The sequence below is a fragment of the Trachemys scripta genome, chromosome 3, assembly GCF_013100865.1.
Source record: "Trachemys scripta elegans isolate TJP31775 chromosome 3, CAS_Tse_1.0, whole genome shotgun sequence".
NCBI classification, from domain to species: Eukaryota; Metazoa; Chordata; order Testudines; family Emydidae; genus Trachemys; species Trachemys scripta.
This window is the reverse complement of record NC_048300.1, coordinates 41,735,991-41,762,933: the sequence shown is the minus strand read 5'-3', so window position 1 is coordinate 41,762,933 and position 26,943 is coordinate 41,735,991. Positions and strand designations below refer to the sequence as shown.

Below are 26,943 nucleotides of genomic sequence, written 5' to 3'. Positions count from 1 at the left end.
ACCGATAGCATATTTTGGGCACATGTTTAAACCACATACTGTGGGGCCCAATCTTGCTCCCACTACAGTTGCTGGCAAAACTTTCCTTGATTTCAATGGGAGCAGGGTAAGAGCCTATGAAACGTGCTGTGCTTGGAACGCTGATATCTGAAATTTCAATCTGTTCATACTGAGCGCAATGAACTTCATAGCTTGTTAACTTCAAGCCACTCAGATAGAGTACAGAAATCAATAACAGACACTAACAGACTATAGCATATGAGAATTAATAGGAAGGCAGTTCTCCACATAGCCTGTCTAGACTGGGATTTAAAAGTGTGATGTTAGATCACTTTAGCTAGCTCAGTCTAATGAACACCTTCTAAAACTCTACTAGAGAAAAGACATGTACTTTAGCATGTGCTAAACCGATTGAATAAAACCAAGGGGGAAGCCTAGGCTTTAACTTGAGCAGTTTAGTATATGCTAAAGAATGATTGATCTTGTCTTGACTAGAATTTTAGAAGGTGTTAGAGCAAGCTAACAGGATCCAACAAGACATCTTTAAACCTTCGTTTAGGCAATGTCTTACACATTTTTTATCTCATTTAGTAATTCCTTGAGTAGTCAAATTCACCTCAGAGCTGCAAGCCTTGCTAAGAATTTCTTTTTAACACAATCTGTGTATCTGATGCTCCTGGAATAATTGTGAATCTTTACAGCAGTAGTACAAAGTATCCTGCCATTCAGGATCAAAGCCAGCTAGAGGGAAACAGGAAGCCAGGGGGCTGGAAGTTAGAAAGTTCAAGAGTTAGTCTGCACACACCTCTCCGTCCTTCTATACTAAAATAAAAAACTGAACCAGACTAACGTGTCTGGCTTAACTGCCTCTCTGCATGACAGAAGCCAGCTGCAGACATTGATAAATTGTTTTATCCTTACAGTTTTATTGGGCCAAAAAAACATATTCATTAAGTAACCTTCAGCAATAAATATGACAAAACATTTTCTTAGGGAAATATGAACACAATAAATGTGAAGAAGAGGAAGAGGCATCCCATCTCTTCCTGTATTACACATTCACCTTCCTCCTGGGCATTTCGCTGATGCTCCTTGATTTTCTCTAGCGATACACTATGGTTGCCATTGAGATCTTTATAGCTTTTCCTAATTAATGTCACTGGGATATTCCCTATATGCAGAGAATACCACAAATGTGGAAATGATAGTTACTTGCAAATGCAAGTTGTAAAGATTTTCACAACAAAAACAGTGTAGGTAATTTCTCCCATATGCTTTCTATGGTATCAATCTATCTAAAGTATCTAGGTACTTTTATGACCCTCATTGCTAAAGTATGCAAGTGCCTTATAATCATGAGTGGGTTTTATCCTCACTACACTCCAGAAAGGTAGGAAAGTATTATTCCCATTTTACAGATGAATAATAGAGGAGAAACGTAGATGTTGGACTTGTCGTCTTTGCCACAGTTAGCTCAAGTTAGTACATTTGAGTTACTCCACTTAAGCTAGCCTAGCTTGAATGAGAGTGAAGTGAGGAAAATCACACTGTGAAACAACACTCCAGCTACACAAAAGTGATTGGATTCACAGTTGATGAGCTGGAGCTACTGCTTCCCTGCTATATCACTAGCTGGAGCAAGAGCAGCAATCCAGCTTCAACCCACCCCCTTATGTGCCAGCTAACATGAGCTAAAAGCACCGCTTAACTTGAGCTAGCGATTTTTGGATGTAGGCAAGAGTCAGGTTAGGGGAAAAACTTGAGTTATACTCGAAATAATGATGCAGTGAAGACAAGCCCCAGACTATGACTTGCCCATGGGAAACATGTGGGTAAGCTGGGAACTGAGTGCAAATCTACTGAACCCCAGCACTGAGCTATTTCCATTAAACTGCTAGTATGTGTGACAACCCCTTAGCTGGGCCATCAGCTAGGATGTGAAATGATCACATCACAAAAAACACCATTGGCAAGCTTTTCTAGAGTCTCAGCAGAGAGGCCAAAGATTTAAAGGGCACTGGAGGTGAACTTTCACCTATACAAGTGGTGCCTCACAGGCCAGGTTTCAAGCCCTTTGGGAGACAATGTGGGGAAGGTCCTAGTGCTGCTGCCCAGCCTGTGTTTGTTGTAGTTATAAAGGGCCCCATTCTCCCAGGCTGCCACTGCAGCACTTCTCAAATACTGAATTTACACACATTCAAAGAAACAAGAAATGAAATAATAATGAACAAGGAACACACACAATACCACGAATGTCCAGGCCATTAAAATAGCCTACCAGCCTATCTTTCCAGTCATAGTCTATTGAGCCCCAAGCACCAAATTGATGAGAAGGTTCCAGCAGTGCAGAAAAAGAGATTGAGAAGCTTCAGAAAGATAGATCACAAAATCAACTGAGAGAAGACACAGTCCTCATTTGTGCAGACCATCCCAATGAGCAAATGGCACTCTGCAACACATCTGCAACCACGCACGTGATAGCAGACAGCCCAAGGAAGTGAGGGCCTAAAATTAGATGACAAAGGAAAATCCAGAAAGTATCAAGTTATTAGTCTCACCTAACCAACGAGAAAGTGGAATCTGGCTGGTGTAACCTTTGCCCGTGCCTTTATTCTGGAATATGGATGTAGATATAGTCTGATAAGTGAGGATGGCTCACGTATGCCCTTTTGCTGCAGAGATTTGTATCTTTTGACAGCTGTATTATCACAGTGAAATTCTCATTGCAAATGTGACTGCCATACACTCCATGATAACTTACATTTTTAAGGACTCCAAGCATATAATGTCCTTTCATTTGAAGGAAAGGAAAAGATCCATCCTATTGCATCACTAGGCACATGCTTATAGCCACCATTACTGTTCCTTATACACTTTTTTGAGATACAGCACTTGCCCTTTATATCGAGCTCATACTACTCATTTCTAATAGAACAAAACAAAAGGAATGCAAACCACATACATACAGCAAATAAATTGTTTAAATAAACCATAGTCATTATGCAAGATGTCTCTAAAGAACAGAAAAATGTATGAAGTTAATTAACAGCCTACAGATTGAAACAGCAACATAATAATGGGCACTTACTTACTCTTATCTCTTTAGCCAATTTTACATTTACATATTGAATTTTTCAACTTAGAATAATTGGGTTTGATTTTGTAATGAAAAGGGAAAAAACCTTATTGTATTCCCTGTAGCTAAGAGTCTATCCATATTTTCCATTGCCGTTCTCCACTTTTAGAGTGGTAGGGTCAGAGCCTGCTCTCTATGACACCAAAGAAATATGGAGTAACTCCATCGAAGTCAATGGACTTTCACTGAAATTGGAATCTGTCCATAAAAAATTGTTTCAGGTCTAAACTTGGCACATATGGTTCTCAGCCAAGAAGCACATTTTTTTATTCACCAATTTTTAAAAAAGGCGCAATGTTCATGTTTCAGGCTAGTGTAAAAAAATTAGAAAATTACACGTGCTAATTTAGTTTTAAAAAGAGTTCTAATTTAATAAGAAATGTTGACCAAATTCAGAGGAGGAGCGGCAGCGCCATAAGTGAGATTGGGCTGCAGCTCTGATCCTAGCTTGGCAGGTTGGATTTCATTCTTCCAACCTCTCCCCATCCCCACCCCCAAGATGAAATGCAGTTCCTGAGGCTTCATGGAGGTGCCAGTATCATTACCAGTGACTCCTTATTCCATGTGGCTGCTTTAATCCTACAGGCCCTAAACCTATTTCTTATTTCATACCCCTAACACGAAGGCTAAAGAACAAGCTTTGTTCACCTCTCACGATACACAATCTTTGTTGTTTGCTTGGCACTGAAATAAGATGGAATAAATTCATTTTTAATGCACGAACTGAGCTAGCGACAGCATTCGCCTTATGTGGAAGTTCATTTCTGAGTCCTCCAGAAGGAAAAGAAGCTTTTGTGCCTATAAGCTTTAGGGATAATTATACTCACACAGTAAGGGGCATATTTCTCTTATCACCACTTTGCATAGCAGAGCCTAATAAATATTGCTGTTTTGCTGTAGCAAGAAGATGTATTCTACTGAAATTGATATTCACATCCAATGTGAATTACAAAGTGGGAAAGCAAGTATTCCTGGGACTATTGGGTGAATTCTCTGCTCCATTCTGCAGACACTGGCCTCACACCAGCCAGCGATTCCCACTGAAGTGTTCCCCCGCTGTGTAGGAGGAATCTTTGCTGCTGTTTAGCTGGCAAAGGTGGCATAACTTCTTATGCCAATCACACTGTCCAGGGCATCAGGGGAGGGAGGAGCTACACTCTTCTAAATCTCAAGCTCCACTAGATTAAAGGATTTTGCACCAGTGGTTTAAATTACAGCAGCACCTCTCCTGTTCCAACTTATACCAGGAGTTAGTAGTCCTGAGTTAGGGAGCAGGAAATGGCTCTCTGCAGTCAACACTTCCCACTCTGTGCAAGCACAGCCTGTATTTGGAAAGAACGGCTCTTTTGGTCATATTCTCAGCTAGTGTAAATCGATGTGGCTCCACTGATGTCATCTTACATTACCTGAGGATCTGGCCCCGTGGATTTTCCCAAGAATTAGGTTTAAGAAAAACTCAGAAATCTGAGTTGGTTTTTCCACAGATGATTTATTTCAGGAAAATTCTGAGCAGTATAAAATAAGGGGAAACTTTGGACAAAATGACCATCTTGAAGACAACTTTAAGATAAATCTTAATTTGTCCTATCTAAGGGTTCCTTACAGGGCCGGCGCCAGGCACCAGCTTAACAAGCAGGTGCTTGGGGCAGCCAAGGGAGAGGGGCGGCACCTGCGGCAATTCGGGGGCGGCAGCTCCCTCACTCCCTCTAGGAGCGAAGGACCGCCGCTGATCGCGGCTTTTTTTTTCCCAATTGCCGCAGCCGGTCGTGATTGTGATCGCGGCTTTTTTTTTTTTTTTTTTTTTTTTTTTTGGCTTGGGGCGGCAGAAATGCTGGAGCCAGCCTTGGTTCCTTAACTTCTGAAAAGACCCAAGTATTATTACTACCATCTTAACAGACAAGGCAAAAGCCAGATAAATGTAGGGCCAGATCCTAGACTGCTCTAAATTGGCGTGAATGGAGCTAAGCCAGTTTACACCAGCTCATGGTCTGGCCTAAAGTAAATTTAGCAAATTTAGTCTCTGTCTCTCTGAACCAAACTTGGCTAAACTTCAGTGATGCTGAAAACTCATATGTATCATTTTTGCAAACACTTTTTAGACCCAGCTATGTAATACAGAGTATCCAATTACTAGTGGTAAAAATCTGTAGTCGATAGCATTGGTCTTTATAATTAAAAACGTCATTTCAAGCTGCTGTTCATCCACCAGAAAATACTGTTATTTATTACTAACTAGAGGATGAGTTTTCCCCAGCTGGTTCTTTATTGTATGCACATCACATGTCTTTCTCTGGAGAAGGAAGATCTGTCTGCATGCATTTATTCTCTATGATTAGCTAGCATTAACAATTGGGTTAATAAAGTAAATCCCTTTCAGGAGTAGCCACTAAGCAGATTTACTAGCAAAAGTCATTGTAAACATGACTACAGAAATACTCTCCTTTCTTCTGTAGACATGGTGCTATACCCAAGCTGTCTAATAAATGCAAATAGCAATGACTAGTAACAATGGAGAAGAAATGACGGAATTCTGCTATTATGATTCAAATCACAAAAAGCTTTAGATACCGGGGGCCCTGTCATAGTGTATTATTTCCAAAGCATAGAAAGGCGAGTTGTTTTCTCTATAATTAGCTGAGTAGCAATGAGAGTGTTCTTAATGTTACAACATTCATGAAATTTGTGGGAAACCTGTTACATATTCTGGAATGGTTCATTCTTACTTAGGACCAAGATATAATAGCCAGAAAATAGAGCACTTACAGAGGTGCCCCTGTCATCACTGATGGAGAAAGATTACTCCTGATGCGTAAAAAGTCATTAGATTCTGAAAAAAAATACTGATCTTTCACTGAACCAAATTGTACCATGCCAAATTAGTATTAAGAACAGTAAAATCTCTATTGCTGAATTTGGTATTGTAATTTTAAAATGGACGGACTCAACATTTTCATATTATGGTAGGAGGCACAAACAAACTTGGATCCCAGAACAAAGCAGTATATCAGCTACTGCGTAAGATAGAACAAAGAGTAACACAGAATTATTCTACGATAAATAATTAGGTTTGTAAACTTTTTCAACGAGTTGATTTGATGGTTCCAGGTTTCCAGAACAGCAATGTAAAAAAAATGGAAATTCTCCAGCTTTCCAGTTATAGCATATAGCCCTCTATCCACAAGGTCTTTTGGGGTTAATGTTCTCCTCCACCCCATCCCCACCCCATGCTGGCTGTTTGGGAGCACAGTGGTAATTTGGGCAAAGGTAAGCTCTCTCCCCCACCAATCAGGTCAGACGAGACGGAATTGCCACTCTGTGACTCTTAGTTACAATTCCTCCTGTGGTTGTGCAGCCTACGTATGACGCCTCATACAGGGTTATGCTTCAGGGCATAAGTTAGAATGACATTGTCAGCAGTGTGCTTGCAAAGTAGTTACTGTATATCGTCTGAGGAATCCAAAAGTGTCATATTAGAGAATTCCACCAAATAGTAAGCCTGTTGTACCAGACATAGCACAGGCAATGGCAAAGACAACAGAGGTTTTATCCAACTGCTCCACTGACAGCTTTCAGCTCAGGTTTACTAATACAGTGTGTTATCTGTCAAGGAGAAAGAAATGAGTCATATCGTTTGGTGGCATTTGAGCCTGCAAAGGTCACAACATGTCAGATCAGTCAAGTCATTTTGGAGCTTCTATGACTGTCCTTTTTTTGTGCTATTGGTTTGAGTTCATTAGTAGTGAAATTGAAAATTACGCTCTACCAAAGTGATATGTAAAAATCTTGCCCAGACTTGGCAGGCTGAGAACAGTTCTCTGCACATACAAAGGAAAATAGGTCTAAAAAGGGAATTTGGTGCAGTCATAACAAAGGTTATTATGGCTCTACATTGACTATGTTGGACTAGTGTATTTAATAATTTAACACATCTGGAAGGAAAAAAGGAGCTGTCTTGGAACTTCAAAAGACAAAGAAGATCTGATTTTTATGTTAAAACATGTATCTTTTTCAGTATGTTTCAGACAAAAAGAAAAAAAAAAAAGAAAAATCTGATGATATCTTTCAACAAGCTGAGTAAATACATGTTCAGCCCCTATAGAATGTGTGATAAGATTCTATATCTGGGGCAGTGTGGGAGGAGGGGAGAAATCTTCAACTAAAATTAATGGTACTGGGTCATATGAACTCCACCGATTTACACCATCTAGCCTATTGCATATTTTTGTCTTCATTCACTAAACGTCTAAACACTAGAACAAAACATTTTACAAATAAAGGCCAAATCCAGCTATACTTTGTCCCATTAAGACAAGATTTGGCCTACAATTTAAAGGGAAAAGAGAGAATTTCTTAAGAGATATAAAAAATTTACAGATTCCCTGTGTACTGAAGTCTTAAACAGGATTCTTCCCTCTCCAAATCAACTCCAAAAATCATTGTGAATAAATGTTAAAATGATTTAACAAGTAGTAATAATAATAGTGTGCTTTTCATCCTAGGATCTTAAAACAATTTACACCTCACAGCCAGTCTCTGAGGTAGCAAGTGTTCTTAAAATATCCCATTAGAGCTTGATAACTGGAGACAAATAGTGTTCTATGATTTTGGATGATCTAGGTTTTAAGTGTCCAACCCGTGGTCCTAATTTTCAGAGGTACTGAGCACCAGCAGCTCCCATTAAATGGAACATGCTCAGCCTCTCTTAAAATCAGGCCCAAAGTGTCTCAAGCAGGACTCCCAAAAGCACACACAATTAATAAACACTTTGTGCCTAAGTGACTTGCCCAGGGAACACTGCAAATCAGTGGCAGAGTTAAGAATAGAATTCCGTAGTAAGGAATGTGCTGAATGTAAGCACAGTCCAGAACCTCAAGATATCAGAGTAGGAAGATGGGGTTCATTTAGCCCCCCCATCTGCCCTTCTCACAGGTGCCTTCCTGCTAAATCCCCTACAACTATCCCCTTATCCTAAATCCAAGGGCACCCACACATTACAATAAATGTTTTCAGTAGGCCACAGGGTCCTGTTCCCCATCCCTATGCCCTCTCTTTATGGCTGGTGGCACTCTCAATCCTCTTGGTTTTCAGAAGTGCTGAGAATGGTTTAGGAGAAAGGCCTTGTACAGGTCACTGCTGCCCAATCCATATAGTGCATCTGGGAGTGCAGAGACCTGATAATCCCCTAGCATGTTAACTAGGAAACCTTAGGAAGGTATCAAGTGTATAGCTGATAAAGCTCTCAGGGTTTTCCTCACTACTGCATTAAGAATTATGAGGCATCTTTGTTGCCTGTTAACAAAGTATTTATTTTGTTAACATTGCTATTGGGGAATGGAATGAAGCATATCCCTAGGAGGTCCACCCTTGTTGGAGGAAACAGCTATCTGGCATCTGGAAGACCCTTGTTAGGGCGAAGGGGGCTGTTGCCTCAGGAAGATGATCTCTCTGAAGACACCTAGTTGCAGGGGGTGGCTGTGGGTTTCTCCTGGAAGTATGAATTCTGAACCACCCAAATGAACCAATACCTGCTGCTGAACCCCGCTTAACATGGCTCACCCAGAATGAACCGTGCAGAATTTACACACTGATGAGCTCTGACTCTCAGTGCCAAGCTCCAATCATTACATTCATGGGTCATCATATGGACCCACAGGAAGGAGGCCCTTGAACAATTCCACCTGGATTTCAACAATTTCCACCCCACCCTCAACCTCAGCCTGGACTAGTCCACACAAGAGATCCACTTCCTGGACACTACAGTGCAAATAAGTGATGGTCACATAAACACCACCCTATACTGGAAACCTACTGACCGCTATACTTACCTACTTGCCTCCAGTATCCATCCAGGACACATCACACCATCCATTGTCTACAGCCAAGCCCTAAGATACAACCACATTTATTCCAATCCCTCAGACAGAGACAAACACCTACAAGATCTCTATCAAGCATTCTTAAAACTACAATACTTACATGGGGAAGTGAGGAAACAGGTTGACAGAGCGAGACGGGTACCCAGAAGTCACCTACTGCAGGACAGGCCAACAGGGAAAATAACAAAACTCCACTGGCCATCACATACAGCCCCCAGCTAAAACCTCTCCAGCGCATCATCAACAATCTACAACCTATCCTGGAGGACGATCCCCCACTCTCACAGGCCTTGGGAGGCAATCCAATCCTCGCTCACAGACAGCCCCCCAACCTGAAGCAAATACTCACCAGCAACTACACACAACACAACAAAAACACTAACCCAGGAACCAATCCCTGTAACAAATACCATTGCCTTCTCTGTCCCCATATCTACTCTAGCAACACCATCATAGGACCCAACCACATCAGACACACCATCAGGGGCTCATTCACCTGCATGTCTACTAATGTGCTATACGCCATCATCTGCCAGCAATGCCCCTCTGCTATGTTCATTGGCCAAACCGGACAGTCTCTATGTAAAAGGATAAATGGACACAAATCAGACATCAGGAATGGTAACATACAAAAGCCAGTAGAAGAACACTTCCATTTCCCTGGACACTTAATAACAGATTTAAAAGTAGCCATTCTTCAACAAAAAAAACTTCAAAAAACAGATTTCAAAGAGAAACTGCAGAGTTACAATTCATTTGCAAACTTAACGCCATCAATTTGGGCTTGAATAGGGATTGGGAGTGGCTGGCTCACTACAAAAGCAATTTTCCCTGTCTTGGTATTGACACCGCCTCCTCTATTATTGGGAGTGGCCCACATCTACACTGACTGAATTGGCCTTCAACATTGGTTCTCCACTTGTAAGGTAACTCCCTTCTCTTCATGTGCCAATATATATTTATGCCGGTATCTGTATTTTCACTCCATGCATCTGAAGAAGTGGGGTTTTTAACCAAAAAAGCTTATGCCCAAATAAATCTGTTGGACTTTAAGGTGCCACAGAACTCCTCGTTTTTTTGTACATTTACACAATTAATCGAACAATGGAAAAAGGCCATGAGATAAGGGGGACCCATTCCACTCCTGAAATGATATCTAAGAAATGTCTGTGGATAGCATGATAACTTTAATTTCTTGATCACCTTTGGTTTATTTTATCACATATAGTTCGGCTTAAAGATTGCTGACTCAGTGTTGCTAGTTTTAGAGCCAAATTCAGCTCTCTGTTACTTCATTGACTTCAGTGGAGTTTCAAAAGTGTAAATCAGGGTTCAGTTTGGCACTTATTTTGTCCTGGTGAATGTAAGTGTTAGATATCATACAAAAGAGTATATCAGTAGATACAGTATATTCCAAGGGAAGGGACTTATACAGTATATATTGTGACAAAGTTCCTCCTCTGCCTTGGTGGGTCCTTCGCTTTCTGGCAGATTTGCTCGCCTTAGAGGTTCATGGCAGCCCTCAGTTTGCCCGCCTTTGCTAGAGGCTCAAACCTGCCATTTATTCAGCTAACCTCATCACTGGCCAGCATGGGGAGTCTCCGCAGTCTCTGTTGTCCCACCTAGTGGGTTGGGGACAGGCCAGATCCCTTCCCAAATTAGACCTTCCCCTCTGGTTTGTATCAAGACCAGGTCAACTCCGCCTGTGTCAGAGAGGGAGTTGGGGAGATGGGGGGGGGGGAACCCAGGCCCGCCCTCTGCACTGAGTTCCAGCCCAAGGCACTGTGGATAGCAGCTGTCTACAATGTCTCCTGTATCAGCTGCATGACAGCTACAACTTCCTGGGGTACTTGCCCAGGGCCTCCCCCCAGCACCTTCTTTATCCTCCTGAAGCCTGATAACGCTTGTATTCCTCAGTCCTCCAGCAACACACCCTCTCACTCCCTGCTCCTTGCACATGCCCCACTAACTGATGGGAGGTCCTTTTTAAACCAGGTGTCCTGATTAGCCTGCCTGCCATAATTGATTCTAGTAAGTTCTTAATTGGCTCCAGGTGCCTTAATTCGCTTGCCTGTCTTAATTGGTTCTAGCAGGTTCCTGGTTGCTCTAGGGCAGCCCCTGCTCTGGTCACTCCGGGAACAGAAAACTATTCATCCAGTGGCCAGTATATCTGCCTTCTACCAGATTCCTGCCCCCAACTGGTCTGGGTCTGTCACAATATATATATTCCAAGGCTTATACTTTCTAATTGAAAACTGTATTAGTATTGAAATTCAGTCCTGCCAAATTCCTTTAAAAATTAGCCACAAAAGAACATTTAAAGGTGTAGCAACCCAAAGAACATTATTGTTTAACATTTAGAGAAAATGTTTTGATTGTTGGAGTCAAGTTCTTCTTTTCATTGTTAAGACTGCTTAAATTTAAACAGGCTGCAAACAAGTATAAAAACTGTTACCCTCGAGCCCTCAAACAGCTGGTGTCTCAAGTGATTTCTCAGCATTCTGGTGGGGCAGCAGCAAGCAGAAGACTCAGAAAAGCTTATTTTAAGTAAAAACTTTATTTTTCATTACAATTCACAGTTTATACATGGCAAGAAGAGCTTCTCACCACGTGGACATTCAGAACACTGTGCTGGGAGAGACAGGGGTCTTTTTCTTTTAAAAGAGCATGGCCTGGTACTATTTCATGGAACTTTCCTTATTTTAAAAGCTTACTCTCTGTAAATGTTAATTGACTGATATTTACACTGATAGCGTTGATTAATCAGAGAACAAGATTAAGCATCCAGAACATTAACATTCATATTTTGTATGTTATCTAATGGTCAGAAATGCTACAAATTTGTCATTTTCATCATGGCCAATCAACAAAGTCTAATTTTTCTTTAATTTGCACAGAGCCTAAATTATTCCCTTAGGGCTTGTTATGTTCATTTTATGTACAGCCAGCTTACGATAGACTAAAATATGAAAAAATTTAAAAAAGACAAAATTATCCATTCCTTGTTTTTATCCTGCATTCCTTCTGAATCTCACACACAACTATAAACAAAACAACAGATATAGAATTAAAGTCAATGCTTTTCTTTAAAACAAACACAGAAACCCCAAGGATTGGTTTCAGATCTGCGTATCATCAGCCTGTCCTATCTGAACAATCATCAGCATTCCGATTGTGCTATTTATCAGCTTTCCTTCATGTCTGTATTTGTATTCAGAGAAGTCTGTAGTTTATATGTAGAAAGTCACAGTGATACCAGTTTCAATTGCATTCCCACATCAGTCACAGTTCCGGTGTAGGCAACCAACGTACAGTGTGACATTCAGAAAGATCCAGTAGGATCCAGTAGGTGCCTGGTGTGACTTGGCTTAAATAAAAAGGTTAAAATTCTTTTCATAGATTAACTTTCTGACAGCAGATTTATGATTATTAGAAATTGCTGTGGTATTTTTCTGTCATGTTTTCATGAGTATGGTTATTAGAATGCACCAATTTAAAACATTTCCACATAGTATTAACTTCTACTTGCTCTTGTCATCTAGCAAATAATTTAATTACACATAACTGGAGATTTTTGGTAATCTGACACATGGGATAACATTGCTGAACAATGCTTGAAAAATAAAACTCAAAATGGATCCATAAATTCTACAGGTCTGGTTCTAATATAGTGTGAGCATGCATCACCTGGATGGGAGTAAAATAAATATTTTCAGGGGACATTTTTGCAACTCTTGTAACTGCAGTGCCTTTAAAGCTAGATTTAGGAGTGTGGCTTTGATGTCTGTTGATTTTTGGCATCCATTCTCAATGCTGGTATCTTCACTAAAGACACCTTTAAAACGTCATCATTTCAGGCAAGATGAAAGCTCAAATGAAATACATTACTCATGCAAAAAACAAATAAACAAACAAACACAAACCATACAAGAGTTATAGAGGTTCTGTTTCTTCAAAAGATAAGGCACTGACAAAAATTTCTTAGGTAAAAGGCTGCATAAGAATTTCTTGCCATTTACAAATGTGTTGTAGTCCATAAATGGTCCATTCCTAGGCTCAGTAAGGTAGACCCTGAAAATTTAAGGACTGATCCCTCAAAGCTACATTGTTAACATAAACAAATATAATTCATTTGTTAGGCCATATGGCACATTAGGAGAAATGAACAACAGTCTGAGCACAAAAAGGCATTGGATGTTGCTTGCTCCAGCATCTATCAACAACAGAAATTCCATTCATCTTGTGTCTGAAGAGACATGACGGTGACACTGAATCCCTATCGTGGTGGTTTCTGTTGAACTCATGCACATGTATAAAATGCTACTAGCATCAATCATGGATAGGAAAAAAAGGAAGTATATGGCTAGTTTAAGCCAAGAGCTTCTCCAAGGATCAGCATCCAAAGTCAGCACTACTTAATGTTTTCAATCACAGCAATATCTTCTGCCGCACAGTGAGGAGTCAAACCATTCATATAAATGCTGTCTGTCTTTGTTAGAGCGGGCAAGATGTCCTTCTCGCTGGTGAGGTGGTTGACTGACAGGGTTCTCTTGCAAGGGGTCAGATCTTGACTGTGGTTGACAGCGAGTTCTGCAGAGAGCTTCCTTTTGATGGAGGTAGCCCGTTGAAACTTGTCATAAATCTCCACACTTAGACGCCTGCGGGTTTCTTTGAACTCTGCCGTGACATTGGCTGTCCATTCGGCAGCGTGAGCTCTGAACTCTCCCACCTGCAGCACACACAGTGAAAGAGAAGGGGAGAGAAACACAACATGACTAGGCACTTCAAGGATGGTTTATGTTCAGGACCCCAGAACGAATAGCGAATAATGTGTTCTACAGACTGACAAAAACTGTTGCCCATTGGCACAACTCTTTTTTTGGTTCAGGTTTAGCTTTTGAATAAAAAAAATAGGCTAGTTTCATAGAGATACATTCTTTCGTCCAAAAGGAAGAAATATTAATACAATAAGAGCTAAGAATGACATTAAACACAACAAGCACAAAAATCTATACAGTTAAAAATGGACAAGCTGATTTATATGGAATCAATAAGGGGAAGTTTTCTTTCAAAATGAAGCCCTGACAGTTGAGAACAACCCAGCTGGCCAGGGGGTGTTGAATTCCCAGAAATCCAGACTGTGTTATGTATTGTTACCAGGGGAGATGTACAGGGTTATTTATGGACACACTTACTGTCTGTGTAAAGATCTCTGTGAAGCTTGACACAGGATTTTCTAAATATAGATGGAAAGGGCTTTTTAAAGAAAAATGTCAGCTGCTTGTATTCTATTTTTAGTGCATGTTCAAAGCAAGGATTAATGCAAGTGACAGTTTTAGTCAAGTCAGCAATATGCTTTGCTTTTTCTTTCCATTTCAATTAAGTCTCTTATTTCAAATAGAGAAAGGAATATAATTACAATGTGGGACTCGAGGGCTGTCACTAATTATTCTGAAATGAAATGATGTCCGCTAGTCAGAGAGCAGAGATGATGTGGAGTCTCACGGCTGTATGATGATGTGGAGTCTCACAGCTCTATGCCTGCCATTATGAAAATCCCTCCATTCTGACTGGCTACGGGAGGTGTTCCAATTTGCATAATGGCTGCTACTTCTCAATTAGGAAATATGCAGATCCCTTCCCTTTGATTGGTTCGTGCTCTCAACACTCCAAATGCATTTGCCGGGAACTAACACAAGGACTGATCCACTCTCAGTGAAGACAGTAATCTTTCAACCATGTTTCTCCTCAACTTCACACTCCACTTAGCTTTCAGTATCAGCAGGCCTGAAGAACATGTGTGTGCGCACACATGCATCTGAGAGAGTGGGCAGGAGGTGAGGAGAGTCCAAAATTACCCTTTACTTCCCAGTGCCCCAAATGTTCAGCCGTTAGACCACTTGAAATGGGAAAGGCACTCTTTTTTGGAGAGAGGGGTAAATAGAGCAAAGAAAAAGATAAGAGGATGGAGAGAAGTAAGAGAGATAGGAAAGTGGGGATGGTGAAAAAGCAGAGAGAAGCTTTTAAATATACTGTTACAAAACTTATTTTTTAAGGGGGGGGGGGGGGGGGGGGGCAGGCCTAATCCTTTCTAAGTAGCAAAGGCCGGGGAGCTGCTGAGGTGTAGCAATAGGAGGAAACAGATAAGAGGAGGGAGAAAATGTTTTCATATAATACATGGAGGGGGATTCCTCTAAATTTGGCAATAACTTTGCACAGTGCTGATATGAACCTCAGCCTCTGACTTTATTTCACATTAACACATTGGCCTTTGACTGTATTTAGCCCAGGATACAGTCATTACACCAAGCAGAGAAAACCCTCCATTTATCACTTAAAATAAATGAAGAGGACTCCTTGGAATGATTAGGTTGTTTTTCAGGGTTTTGTGTTGTTTGTTTTTTCAATTAAACTCAGGAACAGATATTTTTGGAGGTTTTATTCCCTTAGGTCTCCACTTTTCAGACTGTTTTAATGGTAGGTTAGGCTCAGAAAGGAGATGGTAGACTGATGTAATTCTAAAGTGTAGCACATTAAAAGAATTAAACCACTTAAATAAATTACTCTAATTTGTAGTGCGGAGTCCCAGAATTTCAATCACTGGCAAACAAGCAGTGACAAGGTGAGCACAAAAATCAAATGAAAATAAAGTCAGAGTAACTAGAGGCTTTGCCTTTAAAATGGTTATGTACCTTAGCTCTGGAAGGTGGCCACAGGGCTATGTATATTTTGCAGTGCCACTGGAAACAGAAATGCAATGGTGGTAAAAGTCATCATCTCACTGGGGAATGATGAAGGGTGTTTAATCCTGCTTTTCTTCTCATTTCACAAACAAAAAAAGTCCGAGATCCAAAGGTCATGTTATTGAGTCTGTACATCATTCAACTTCAATAGAATTACACCAGAAATGAATGTGGCCTAATATGTATATTTATAAAACAAGGATTCTTTTCAGTTCTGCATAGCAGATTAAACCAGCTGAATAATTAATCAGTATTCAAACCGGGCTAAAAGGAACACTGACATATGTACTTCATATTTTAGAAGAACAAAGCCTCTGAAACCTACAGATTTTAACTGTGCCAGTACTTTTCTTAATAGAAAACAAGTAATGAAAAAAAACCCACCAAAAACAATGAGCTAGATCATCCCCTACATTAGGGCAGCTTTGCCCTACTGCACTGGTGCAAAGCTATCCTAAGGACGACTTTCCCGACAACTAGAAAAATCCCCTTGAGAAGGGGAATCCTTAGATGGCACAGAGAAAGTGTATGGGTTGTGTTGTGATAATTGGCTCGACAAAGTTACCTTAAGATCCATTGTAAAAAGTATGTGAAAGTTCATAAGATGTTACAATAACCACAAAAAATAGGTCAGTTGTTTACGACGATGAACGTTACAATAGATTCAAGAAAACCAGACAGAGAAACTATTAATCCAACCCAAATGGCCTACTGATATAAATCAAGGACTGTGGTGAGATTATACTTGGTAAACAAGAAAATGTGGGAACAAAGTTACCTGTGCCAAATTTGGCCTTACAGAAATGGATTTAACTGGTGGACAAAACAACGAGGATATATGCCACCAACTTTTACTCCTTTTGGGGGTTCTTAAAAAGAGATTTTGAGGCAGTTCATCCCCACAGTTCATCCCCCAATGTGCCAGCATTTCAATGCCTCTCAACTCTTCTAAAGGACTCACTTCCTGAGAGGAAGGCTGGCTGGCCTTGCTCTTGTTTAAGGAACTTTGTCTTCCCATTTTAGTCCTGAAAGTCATCATATTATCTTGACATCCAGTCTTCAGCCCACCAGTTGGAATATCTAATTCCCAGCACCACAAAGGTACCGAAGATCCTGTATTGTATTCCCTTCCCTTGTTGTGTTATTTCCTGCCTACTGTTTCTTTCCTCCTGTTCTATCTCACTAATGTGGGTTTTCATCAAATCCCAAAGTCAACTATGCTGCATTCATCTAAACCTGCCTTGTCTAAAGAGAAAGAATCCAAACAGATGACAGCCCTGACTAAATCATAACTAACCAGAGTCCAAGCAGCAGGTGTTGTGGTCAATGTGCAAGCCAAAGCATCCACTCATAACTAACCAGAGGTCTAGCATTCCAAAAACATCAACAAAAGCCATATTTCACCCATCTTTTCTATCCTGTCTCTCCTCCACCTTCTGTCCATCTGTTTGTTAAGAACTGGATAAGTGAATGCCCTTCACATCAGGGCTGAGAGTAAAATTAACCTTTTCCTTTTCATCAAAGAAAGGTTGTTCTGAAAATAAGAGACTCTGATACTTTAACTCCAAAGGGAGTTTGATAAGTCTGATAGGAGAGGGGACTTTGAAGTTTGTTTTGTATAATCACTTAACTACAGTTTCAATATAAATCTTGTTTTCTTTCTTCTTTGTGTGGAAGTGTGAGAGTTTAATCCATACATTTTCAATTTGAATGAATGCTTTTGGGTGTTTGCCAAGTAACCAAGTAAAACCAAGACCTCTGTTTAAAAGTAACCCCAAACCTATCTATCACCATTTAATGTTGACCAGTGATGAGTTTATAAACACCTTAAACTCTTTAGGCCTTTGAGATCAATATCCATACAAAAATTCCCCTGCTATCCCCACACCTTTGCACTTTCTCAGCTGTGAGAGTACTTCTTGGCCATAGCTGAGGATCTAGCCCAGATATTTTACTCTGAGACACATTGCTGGCAAGTCACGTTTCAAGGGATGTTGTCAAGATTGGTACATTTAAATTTAGACCTACTGAACTAGCTTTGTTTTAGTTACCATCCCACTGCTCTGCCAGCCTGCTCCACTCTTGTGCCCAGGCAGGCTATTGAAAGTCACAAGCATTCTGAACTGACCTACCCACCACCTTTTTAATCTCACTCTTATTTTCCTTCTATTGGCAGCTTCAGCTCTCTTCTCCCCACCCTCATACTTTCCCCACAAATAACCAGCTGGCTGTGCTGCTGGCACAATTAATTATTGGCAATCCCGAAGACATGCTTAATATTCATAGTTCATGTCCACTCAGCCACATGCAGATGACCATGCTATCTTCATAACACTGGGCCACTTGCTGTATTTTAACAGTTAGGCACATTAATTACTCCATGGGATTTTAGAAGTGTAGTTATTAGGTTATCTAGTAATTAAATTCTAATTAAATCTCCTTTGGAGGGCTAGGTGGTGTAATTGGTGAGGCTCTCCAATAAATATCCTCTTTGGAGACTTGGATTCAACTCCTGATTTAGATAATAAAAGACATGAACGTGGGGATCTTATCATCTGCCCATGTTTCAAAACTATCACACAGTTTGGCATAATTCAATTCTTATAGAATAAGAGAAAGAAGGATGGAAATGCAATGGTGTTGCATGGGGAAGCTGAATAAGTGCTATGCCTGGCCCAAATTGCTGCTTTCAGCCCCTAACGTTTGTGGGCCCTGAAATGCACTTAAAGAAAAATTTTACCTTTTCAGAATACAACATCTTTTATCATGTAACATTTATGGACTCAAGCTCAAGAGGTTATTGAAAGAGTAATGTGCAATTTCTAAAACTGCCAGAGCACATAAGCAACCTGCTCTTGTAATTTAATTCCTCCTCTGTTCATAACGACATTTCAGTGAATGTTCAGGTTCTCTCAGTCCCCAAGGTATGACATTTCCTCATACTGCATTCAATTTTAGCTTAATTTGGGGTCTGGTAGCCACTTCATATCTGATGCTAAGTGATTGAAATGCCAGTTGTCTCTGCGGTTCAAAACCAAAAATATCTGCACTACAGCAAGAACTGTTTACTTTTTCTTCAAGTCCCCTTGCCTCACAAGATTACACTGCAGACTCCATAGGAGACATGTCTGCTTTTTTAATCAAATAGTTCTGAACTATATGATACACTGATGAAGACTACTAGTCACACAAATGACTGACTGCTAATCACTAACATGGAGTACAAGGATTGTGGGGGATTGCAAGTAACATACATATCACATAACCAGCATAGATCCAGATAGGGGTGTGGGAGATTTAAAGTGTCAGTAGATAAATGGGCTGAGGTACGCCACCCATGGAATGTATTAAGAGTCCCAAGTCAGTACTGGTGTAGAGAATAAGTACAAGTGCCAGCAGCCCAATATCTTCTTGTCAATAGAAACCTCTGCTAGAACACCACCATTAAATGTGAGCAGTTCCAAGTCCAACCCCCAGTGTTGTCTTTTTCTACAGAGGCAATCAAAAATAGATTTGGGAGGAGTTAAACAGCCTCATTCATCTCAGTGGAGTATTAACTCTAAAGCATTATGATGGCAATTTAAATGTTAATGACTAACTATAACTTTTCTGATCATTTTAAAGAAAAAATTATCCAGCTATCTTGTGATTGTGGCTAAGTCTTGAATTTGTGCACAGAGCATGATTCACCTCCAATCTAACCCCTGATCAGGCATTCAGGTTATAGATAGTTGCAACTTTTCTTTTAAACTCTCTGATCTATATAAGCAATGTGGACTAATTTAGAATTTACAATTTATACTTAATGTGGTAATTTAGTACTACTTAATTAGTTTTTAATAGGAATTTTCAAACATTGTATGTTTGCTTTGGGCTCTCCTGATCATGGACCTTTATGCTATTATGTTCCCTGACCCAACAGACACCACAGTCCCGCAGGTCTTCCCATAGGAACTTCAAATGTAGCAGCAGATTCTTCCAGAAATATGGTAATGCACTTATCATGGGACAGGAGAAAGCTCACTATCCTGAATAATGGAATTCAGATTGAACCAGATATGTTTCTCTTGAAGAAAGACCATCAATCTGCCTAAAGTGAAAATATCGACCTCAGTTGGTTATAACATAATGGGGAATATTCTCTAAATTACAAATCTCCGATACAGTTATCAAATAAATAGAAAACAGTTAGCCACCATTTTAGTGTGACACACCTAAAATAATATGTGAACTTCCCTGTTCAGTAACAAAACAGACCTTTGCACAGACCTTTTGCTGATGCTACTAACAGACAGGCATGCAGGATTTGGCAAGACTAGGGAAGGCCCCCAACAGCATTAGAGTGGTCTAGTGGTTAGCGTAAGGAAGTCAATCCCATTACCAAGAAGCCATGCAGATAAATGAAAGTGCCCTGAAATGGCTTGAGTCATTACAAACAGCTGGCCCTGTACCTCCTGAGCCCTTTTATTTGGAGTGCCACAAGGCTTAGTTCCCAACACCACACTAATCAATTTCTATATAAAACTGTTGGGGGAGATGGTGAGAGAGCATGGGTTGCAATACATCAATACCCCATATGTCAAATGCAAGCAGCACCCTCTTCCAGCTTTCTCGGCACCTCAATGAAGATTCATGTAGTCTAAGCCCAGAAAGGAGCATCTAGCTAAAGCAGAACACAGGCAAGACTGAGATGATGCTACTGGGAAGGAAAGCACTTTGAAGGACTTGTGTCTCTATAATTGCCTCCGCTATGCAGGATCTTTACCCTCAGATTCTCAAGTTGGCCTGCAGCCTTGGGATCCTTTGGGACTCCTCATTGCAATAGGTGCCCAAACATCCATAACAACAAAAATTCCTACTTATACCGAGCAAATACTGAGTCCCATTCTACTAGACAGGGACCTGGCCACAGCAAGGCATGCATTCATGACCTCCAAGCTTGATTCATTCATATTAGGAATGAAACTACAGACAATAAGAAAGCTCTAGTTGGTACAAAGCACATTAACCCATCTTTTTAGTGACACAGATTACTGTGAGCACATGACCCTGGTATTCTGCTCTCTCCTCTGGTTCCCCATTGCAGAGAGTTAAATTCAAAACCTCTCTCCTGATATTTATAGCCCTCTATGGAACTGATCCAAAGCACCTGCAAGGTTGCCTCTCCTTCTGCAACCATGACTTCCAATAACAGTTCCTATGTTCCACTGGAACTATGAAATTGTTAAAAAATAGCACAGGAGTTGCGGGAGACTTTGGAATTTCCTACCAGAAGAGGCAAGAATGACTATGAGCCTTTCCACTTTCAGAAATAAATGCAAAACTCATCCTTTGACTTAGCTGTCCCACTACAAGTTCATTCTCTCTCTCTCTCTCTCTCTCACACACACACACACTTAAAAAAAACACCCTATAATCTTATAATCTTAGCAAGCAATTTATTCCTATTAACAGGGAAGGAAGGGAGATATCACTATTTTGAATTAAATACTCGAGATGCACACAGCTACTGTGATAATGGATTACAAAGAGGCTATATAAGGAGATAGATAAGTATTGTGTACCATAGGAGAGGAAAAAGGAAATTTTATAGTAAGTATTTCTATTTACTTTGTTTGTTTTTCCTTGTCAGCTGTACTTTTACATTATTTTCTTTGACTTGTGCATTTTAATCATTTCCCTAAAGCTACTTTAAGCCAAAAATAGGAATTAAATAACAATTTGGTAGGCTGGGACTGGAGATATCCCCCTATTAATTCTGTAGAGAAAAATGTGAAGCCTGGTTTACAGATATTCTTATAGCACATGCTCTCAAGTCTGTAATGTCTAACAATTACCACTAAAACATTCCCCCAAAGTATTTCATTTTTCCTGAGGTGAACTTTTCTTAAAAATAAAACTTCGAATTAACCTCTCTTGGACACAGTAGTCTGAGTCAAAACTAGAAAGAGTATGAGAGTGTCACACTGTCCTTGCAGAAGAGGAGAGTACATCAGGTTTTGTCTTTCGAGAAACTCTCATGCAATATTCTCAAGAACTGTACAGTTCTGCTCTTTTTTTAAATTTAATTCATATAGATAGGAAACAAGGCAGCAGGGCAATTGTTGGGTGGGCTGATACACGGCATGAGCAGCAGAGCTGGCCTATTTCCTCCCCTACTATCCTGCAAGTGCAGGCTACAGCTCTTCCGGCCTGCGGGCATTCCTGCACTGAGCTAACCTGTTGCGCATCAACAATCCTAGCCACATACAGAAGCTACTATTGCCCCTCTGTTACAAAGAGGCTATGGTCCTCTTGAAGGCTCACACTGCCGAAAGGCTCTTTGGGCTTCCTGTTCTCTTTTCCATATCTCTCACCATCTCTCCTCCTATCTCTCCTCAATACCGCTATCCCCACCAAAATAGCTTCTTCTAGACTTCTGTCTGTCATTCCCCACAATTGTGGTGGAATTATTATGATTTATTATTTGTATTATGACAGTGCCTAGCAATCCCAAAGATCAGGGCACCGTTGTGCTAGATGCTGTACAGAGATGTAATGCAACAGAGGACACTTCCTGCCCCAGTAAGTTCATAATCTGCAGTTCAAATAGTATGCAACAGGAGGCTAAAGCAAAACGATTATATAAGAAAATGAACAGAACTGAGGAGAAAGATAGAAGTCATCACCGAGGTCAATGTCATTTGGGAGTGATTTGTATGCATTATAGCAAAGGAAAGTATTAAGGAGAGATTTGAAACTGGAGTGGCTCTACAGATCTTCAAATCCCTTCCAGCCTTCTAAGCACCCTCTACCCACTCCTTTTCATACACTGGATGTTTGCCACTGATTTAGATAATAAATAGGCCAATGCTCAAACCACAGGGCTAGCTCAGTGGTTTGACCATTGGCCTGCTAAACCCAAGGTTGTGAGTTCAATCCTTGAGGGGGCCATTTAGGGAACTGGGGATTTGGTCCTGCTTTGAGCAGGGGGTTGGACTAAATGACCTCCTGAGGTTTCTTCCAACCCTGATATTCTATAAAAGAAGAGTCTCTGACATCCATTTATCCATGCTTCCAGTGACGTATAGATTTGTGACTATCCATTGTAATGCTTCAGAATATGTCAATTTGTAATATTCAAGGTTAACAAACAGATGGTTGGTTTGTGAGAGTAAAACAAGCCAGACCATGTAAAGTCCATGTGCACAGCTTGTCACTGGCTCAATACCTAAAGGGGGCTGAATGTTTGGAGATACACGTTCTAGAACAGGGGTAGTCAATAGGTGGACCGTTGGCCAAATCCAGAACACCAGATGCTTTTGAATGGACCTTGAAATCTTTCTATTTACTTATTATTTTTATTGTTATTGCAATATGAAAAATGTTTCTCTGGAGTCTGGACCTTGACCGTATCTTGACCAAGAAATTTGGACCTTGACAGAAAATAATAGACTCCCCCTGTTCTAGAACCAAATTTCCAAGAAAATTAGGAAGGCACTTCCCCCTCCCATAGGACAGTGAGAGATGGGAAATCCTCCAGAGAGATTTATTTTGGCTGGATTGGGCTTCTGTTTGGACATTCAATAATTTCTTTGCTCCCAATAGCATTCAGCAATCATGCAGAACTTTACATTTTCATAGCACCATATAAGCTTTAATTAATTGATGCTCAAGTGCTACTTGTTGAAAATTGTAGTGCATGCCCAAGTAACAGTTTTAAAGATGTGGCTCACTTCCTTCTTTTTGATGGAAACAAATTCCTCACTCAGACAATGTATAACCACAGTGATGATGAGACCTACTAATGCAGTGGCTCTCAAACTTTTTCACTGGTGACCCTTTTCACATAGCAAATCTCTGAGTGCGATCCCCCTTATAAATTAAAAACACTTTTTTATATATTTAACACTATTATAAATGCTGGAGGCAAAGCGGGGTTTGAGGTGGGGGTTGACAGCTCATGACCCCCCATGTAATAACCTCGCGACCCCCTGGGGTTCCGACTCCCAGTTTGAGAACTCCTGTACTAATGTTTATAAAAAATAAAGCCAGCTTCAATTACTTACAACATTATGCCAGGAACGAGATTGATCAAAAGTGAGCCAATGTATTAAGGTGACACAAGGATCATGTAAGTGAGTAGTGGATCAATAGAAGTTCAGTTTATGGTGCTAGCATTTCTTACAGAAGATTCCCAATATTACATTATTGGTGGCTAAATCTTAACTTTTAATGTCAAGATTTACTTGGTCCTTTGACCCTTTGAGTCACAGTCAACTCTAGCTGAATTCCATTGACATGGAGTAGAATTATACCAGGAATTGATTTCGCCCATAGTTTTGGGACTTAAAATCCTAAAAACTGGAAAATGCTTTATTTTTAAAAATAGAGTACTGTATAGATACTGTTGGGGAAAGACATCAAAAGGGTATTTGAGAGACAAGGTGAGTGAGGTCATATCTTCTACCTGCTCATGAATAAAGTACATGCATTTAACACCTTTGATTTGGAAGGATCTCCAGGCACTTTATAGCCATGCAATAACAATTCGCCAGAGAAGGCAGGCACCTCCCAGAGTACGTATGGCAGTCAGGCAGACAGCAGGTTGCCCAACAATAGCGGAAAGGGATTTGGGAAGCTAAGGATCCCTTTTCTTATTAAAAGATGTCACGGGAGCTTCAGAAGCCGCACAGAATACTAAAAAGTGGTACTAAAGTTTCACTCAAGAAGTATTGGACTCCATTTATTGACACTGGAAGGCTGAAGGACTAAATCAATTCTACTGGAATCTGAACACGTGGTTACAGAGAGCAATTCTCAACTCTGTCACAAAACCATGGCTAAACTTCAAGGTCTAAAGTTTCTTATGTGCTCATTAGCATGACTTTGCAACTGAAAAAGCCCACTGAGCTTATGAGTCAATTATTGTCTCTCTTCTATAGGATTTAAGTTAACACACTAGCCTTCCACTTCTGGAGACCTGGGTTTCATTATGCTCCTAGCCATAGTCTAAAAATGTTTGCTGTTTGCGGCTGCTACAGGGTGACAATTTCCACAGAACTGCCAAGGAATACAGATTCTTCTGATGAGTGACCTTAAGCTCAGGAGCTAGAACTTTGCACAAATATGCAAAGTAGTTTCTGCTGACTAATGCTGGAAGGTAGATATCAGTAACTCCAAGCAGGATAATAGAAGAGATTCGAGTCTCTCTCTGAGGCAGAAGGAACACAGAGCTGGGATTGAGAAAAAACCCTAAAAGCAGCCTACGTGGGTGAGAAAGATCATCCATGGCTTTTTCCTTAAGTTATCAATAAAGTCAAACAAACCCCAGGTAAGCAGTAAGCCTGGACTATATATGCTGTGTGCATACTCTCTTCAGAACAGAGTGGGAACAACAGCTGATTACAAATACCTATATGCTGAGAAGTTGGAAAGAATAATTTCCAGGAGCTATCTAGCAGTAGAATAGTTCAATGTCTAAAAATAATCTTTATGTGCTTCCTCATATTTAAACTTTCTGAAAAAGAACTTAAGGGATAAAAGAATACAGCAACAATGAGTGGTTGTGTGTTTGAAACAGAAAGAGGCATGTTATATATTAAGTAAGATTCTAGAAGAGGGCAGTTATTGGTTGAACAGGCCATCTTCATTTCCACAATAAAGCGAAACATTAGCTAATAAGAGGAACATGAGCACAGGACAACTATTGAATGATTAAGATCATTTATTTATTTTTATTTTAAAAAACCAAAAGAGTAATCACTGAGAGATCTCAGATGAAAGAGATCTGGTCTGTGGTGATGAAGGTCACAAGTAGAGCTGGCTGGAATGTTTCAACTATTTGGGTTTTTTTTATGCATTTAGTGAAAAAAAGATTTGACAACACCAAAACATTTTGTGAATTTGGAATGATTTCACAAATTTGTTTTGGTTGAAAACAACTTCAGAAAATTCATTAGACTCAAAATAAAACTTTTTTGACTTTTCTATTTGCCAAAACTTTAGGTCTGAAACATTTTTTTTTAAATTGACAGCAAACAAACATCCATTATTTGCACAGGTTCAAATCCTGACCCCTTGCAGGTGGTAGAGACCAATGATTAGTCACTGTAGCTACTGCTTACTACACTAATCATAACTAAGGCTCCCTGTTTGTCATGGAGGTCACGGAAGTCACAGATTCAGTGACTTTCTGTGACCTCCGTGACTTCTGCAGTAGCCCGGAGCAGCTGGCCTGGGAGCCACCTGAGCAGCTCAGGCAGCCCCTGGGCCAGTTGCACTGGCTGCTGCTGGGGCAGTCTCAGGCCCCCCCGCAACCCAGCAGCAGGAGTTTTGGGGGGGGGGGCAGGGTTGGGGATTGGGGTGCAGGGCAGTGCTTACCTGGGAGGGTTCCCTGGAAGGGGGACAGGAATTCCCCTCCCTCAGCTCCTAACTCCACGTTCTGCCTCCGCTCACAGGCACCGCTCCCACAGCTCCCTTGGCTGTGGTTCCCAGCCAATGGGAGCTGCAGAACTGGGGCTTGGGGCGGAGTGGAGACAGTATGTGGAACTAGTAGCTGGAGTCCCCGCTTCCCAGGACTGGGAAGGGAACCTGCCCCAGCTCCGCCAACCCTCCACTCCCAAGTACCCATGGCGCCCCCCAGTCCACAACTCCCTCCCCCGAGCACCTGAGGCGTTTCCTCAGTCATGCCCCCCCAGCACCCGAGTCTCCACCCCCTGAGCACCCACAGTGCTTCCACAGGGCGCACACCACCTTAGCACATGCGCTCCCCCAGCACCCGCTGCTCCCCCCGTTGCCTCCCCAGCACCTGTGGCACCCCTAGGGCCGCCTCCCCAAAGCCCCACCCAAGTTTTAGTCAGGGGTATATAGTAAAAGTCATGGACAGGTCACGGGCTGTGAATTTTTGTTTACTGCCCGTGACCTGTCCATAATTTTTACTAAAAATATCCTTGACTAAAATGTTGCCTCAGTCATAACCATCTTGCTGTTATCTTGTGGTCTCTCCTTCTGTTTGCTGTATAAACCAGCCATCTTGCTTTATATTTAGAAACAATAAGTGAAGCAGGGACAGTCTTTTCATTATACAGATATACAGCACTTAGCACAATAGGGTCCTCATAGCTGATTGGGGCCTCTAGGCACTACCACAATGCAAATATTAAACATCATCATCATCACCACCACCACAACAGTCCTGATTCTGGTT

At 40.8% G+C, this 26,943-nt stretch overlaps 1 protein-coding gene across 2 annotated transcripts in view; it reads right to left on the bottom strand.

The window, feature by feature from the left end:
* Positions 1–11,580: 11,580 nt before the first annotated feature.
* Positions 11,581–26,943, bottom strand: part of KCNK2 (potassium two pore domain channel subfamily K member 2) — a 208,440-nt gene continuing 193,077 nt past the window's right edge. For both annotated transcript variants that reach the window (XM_034764515.1, XM_034764516.1), the window contains one exon: positions 11,581–13,741. In XM_034764515.1, the coding sequence (XP_034620406.1) occupies positions 13,424–13,741 (318 nt within the window). In that variant the 3' untranslated portion in view covers positions 11,581–13,423. The remainder of the gene's footprint in view (positions 13,742–26,943) is intronic.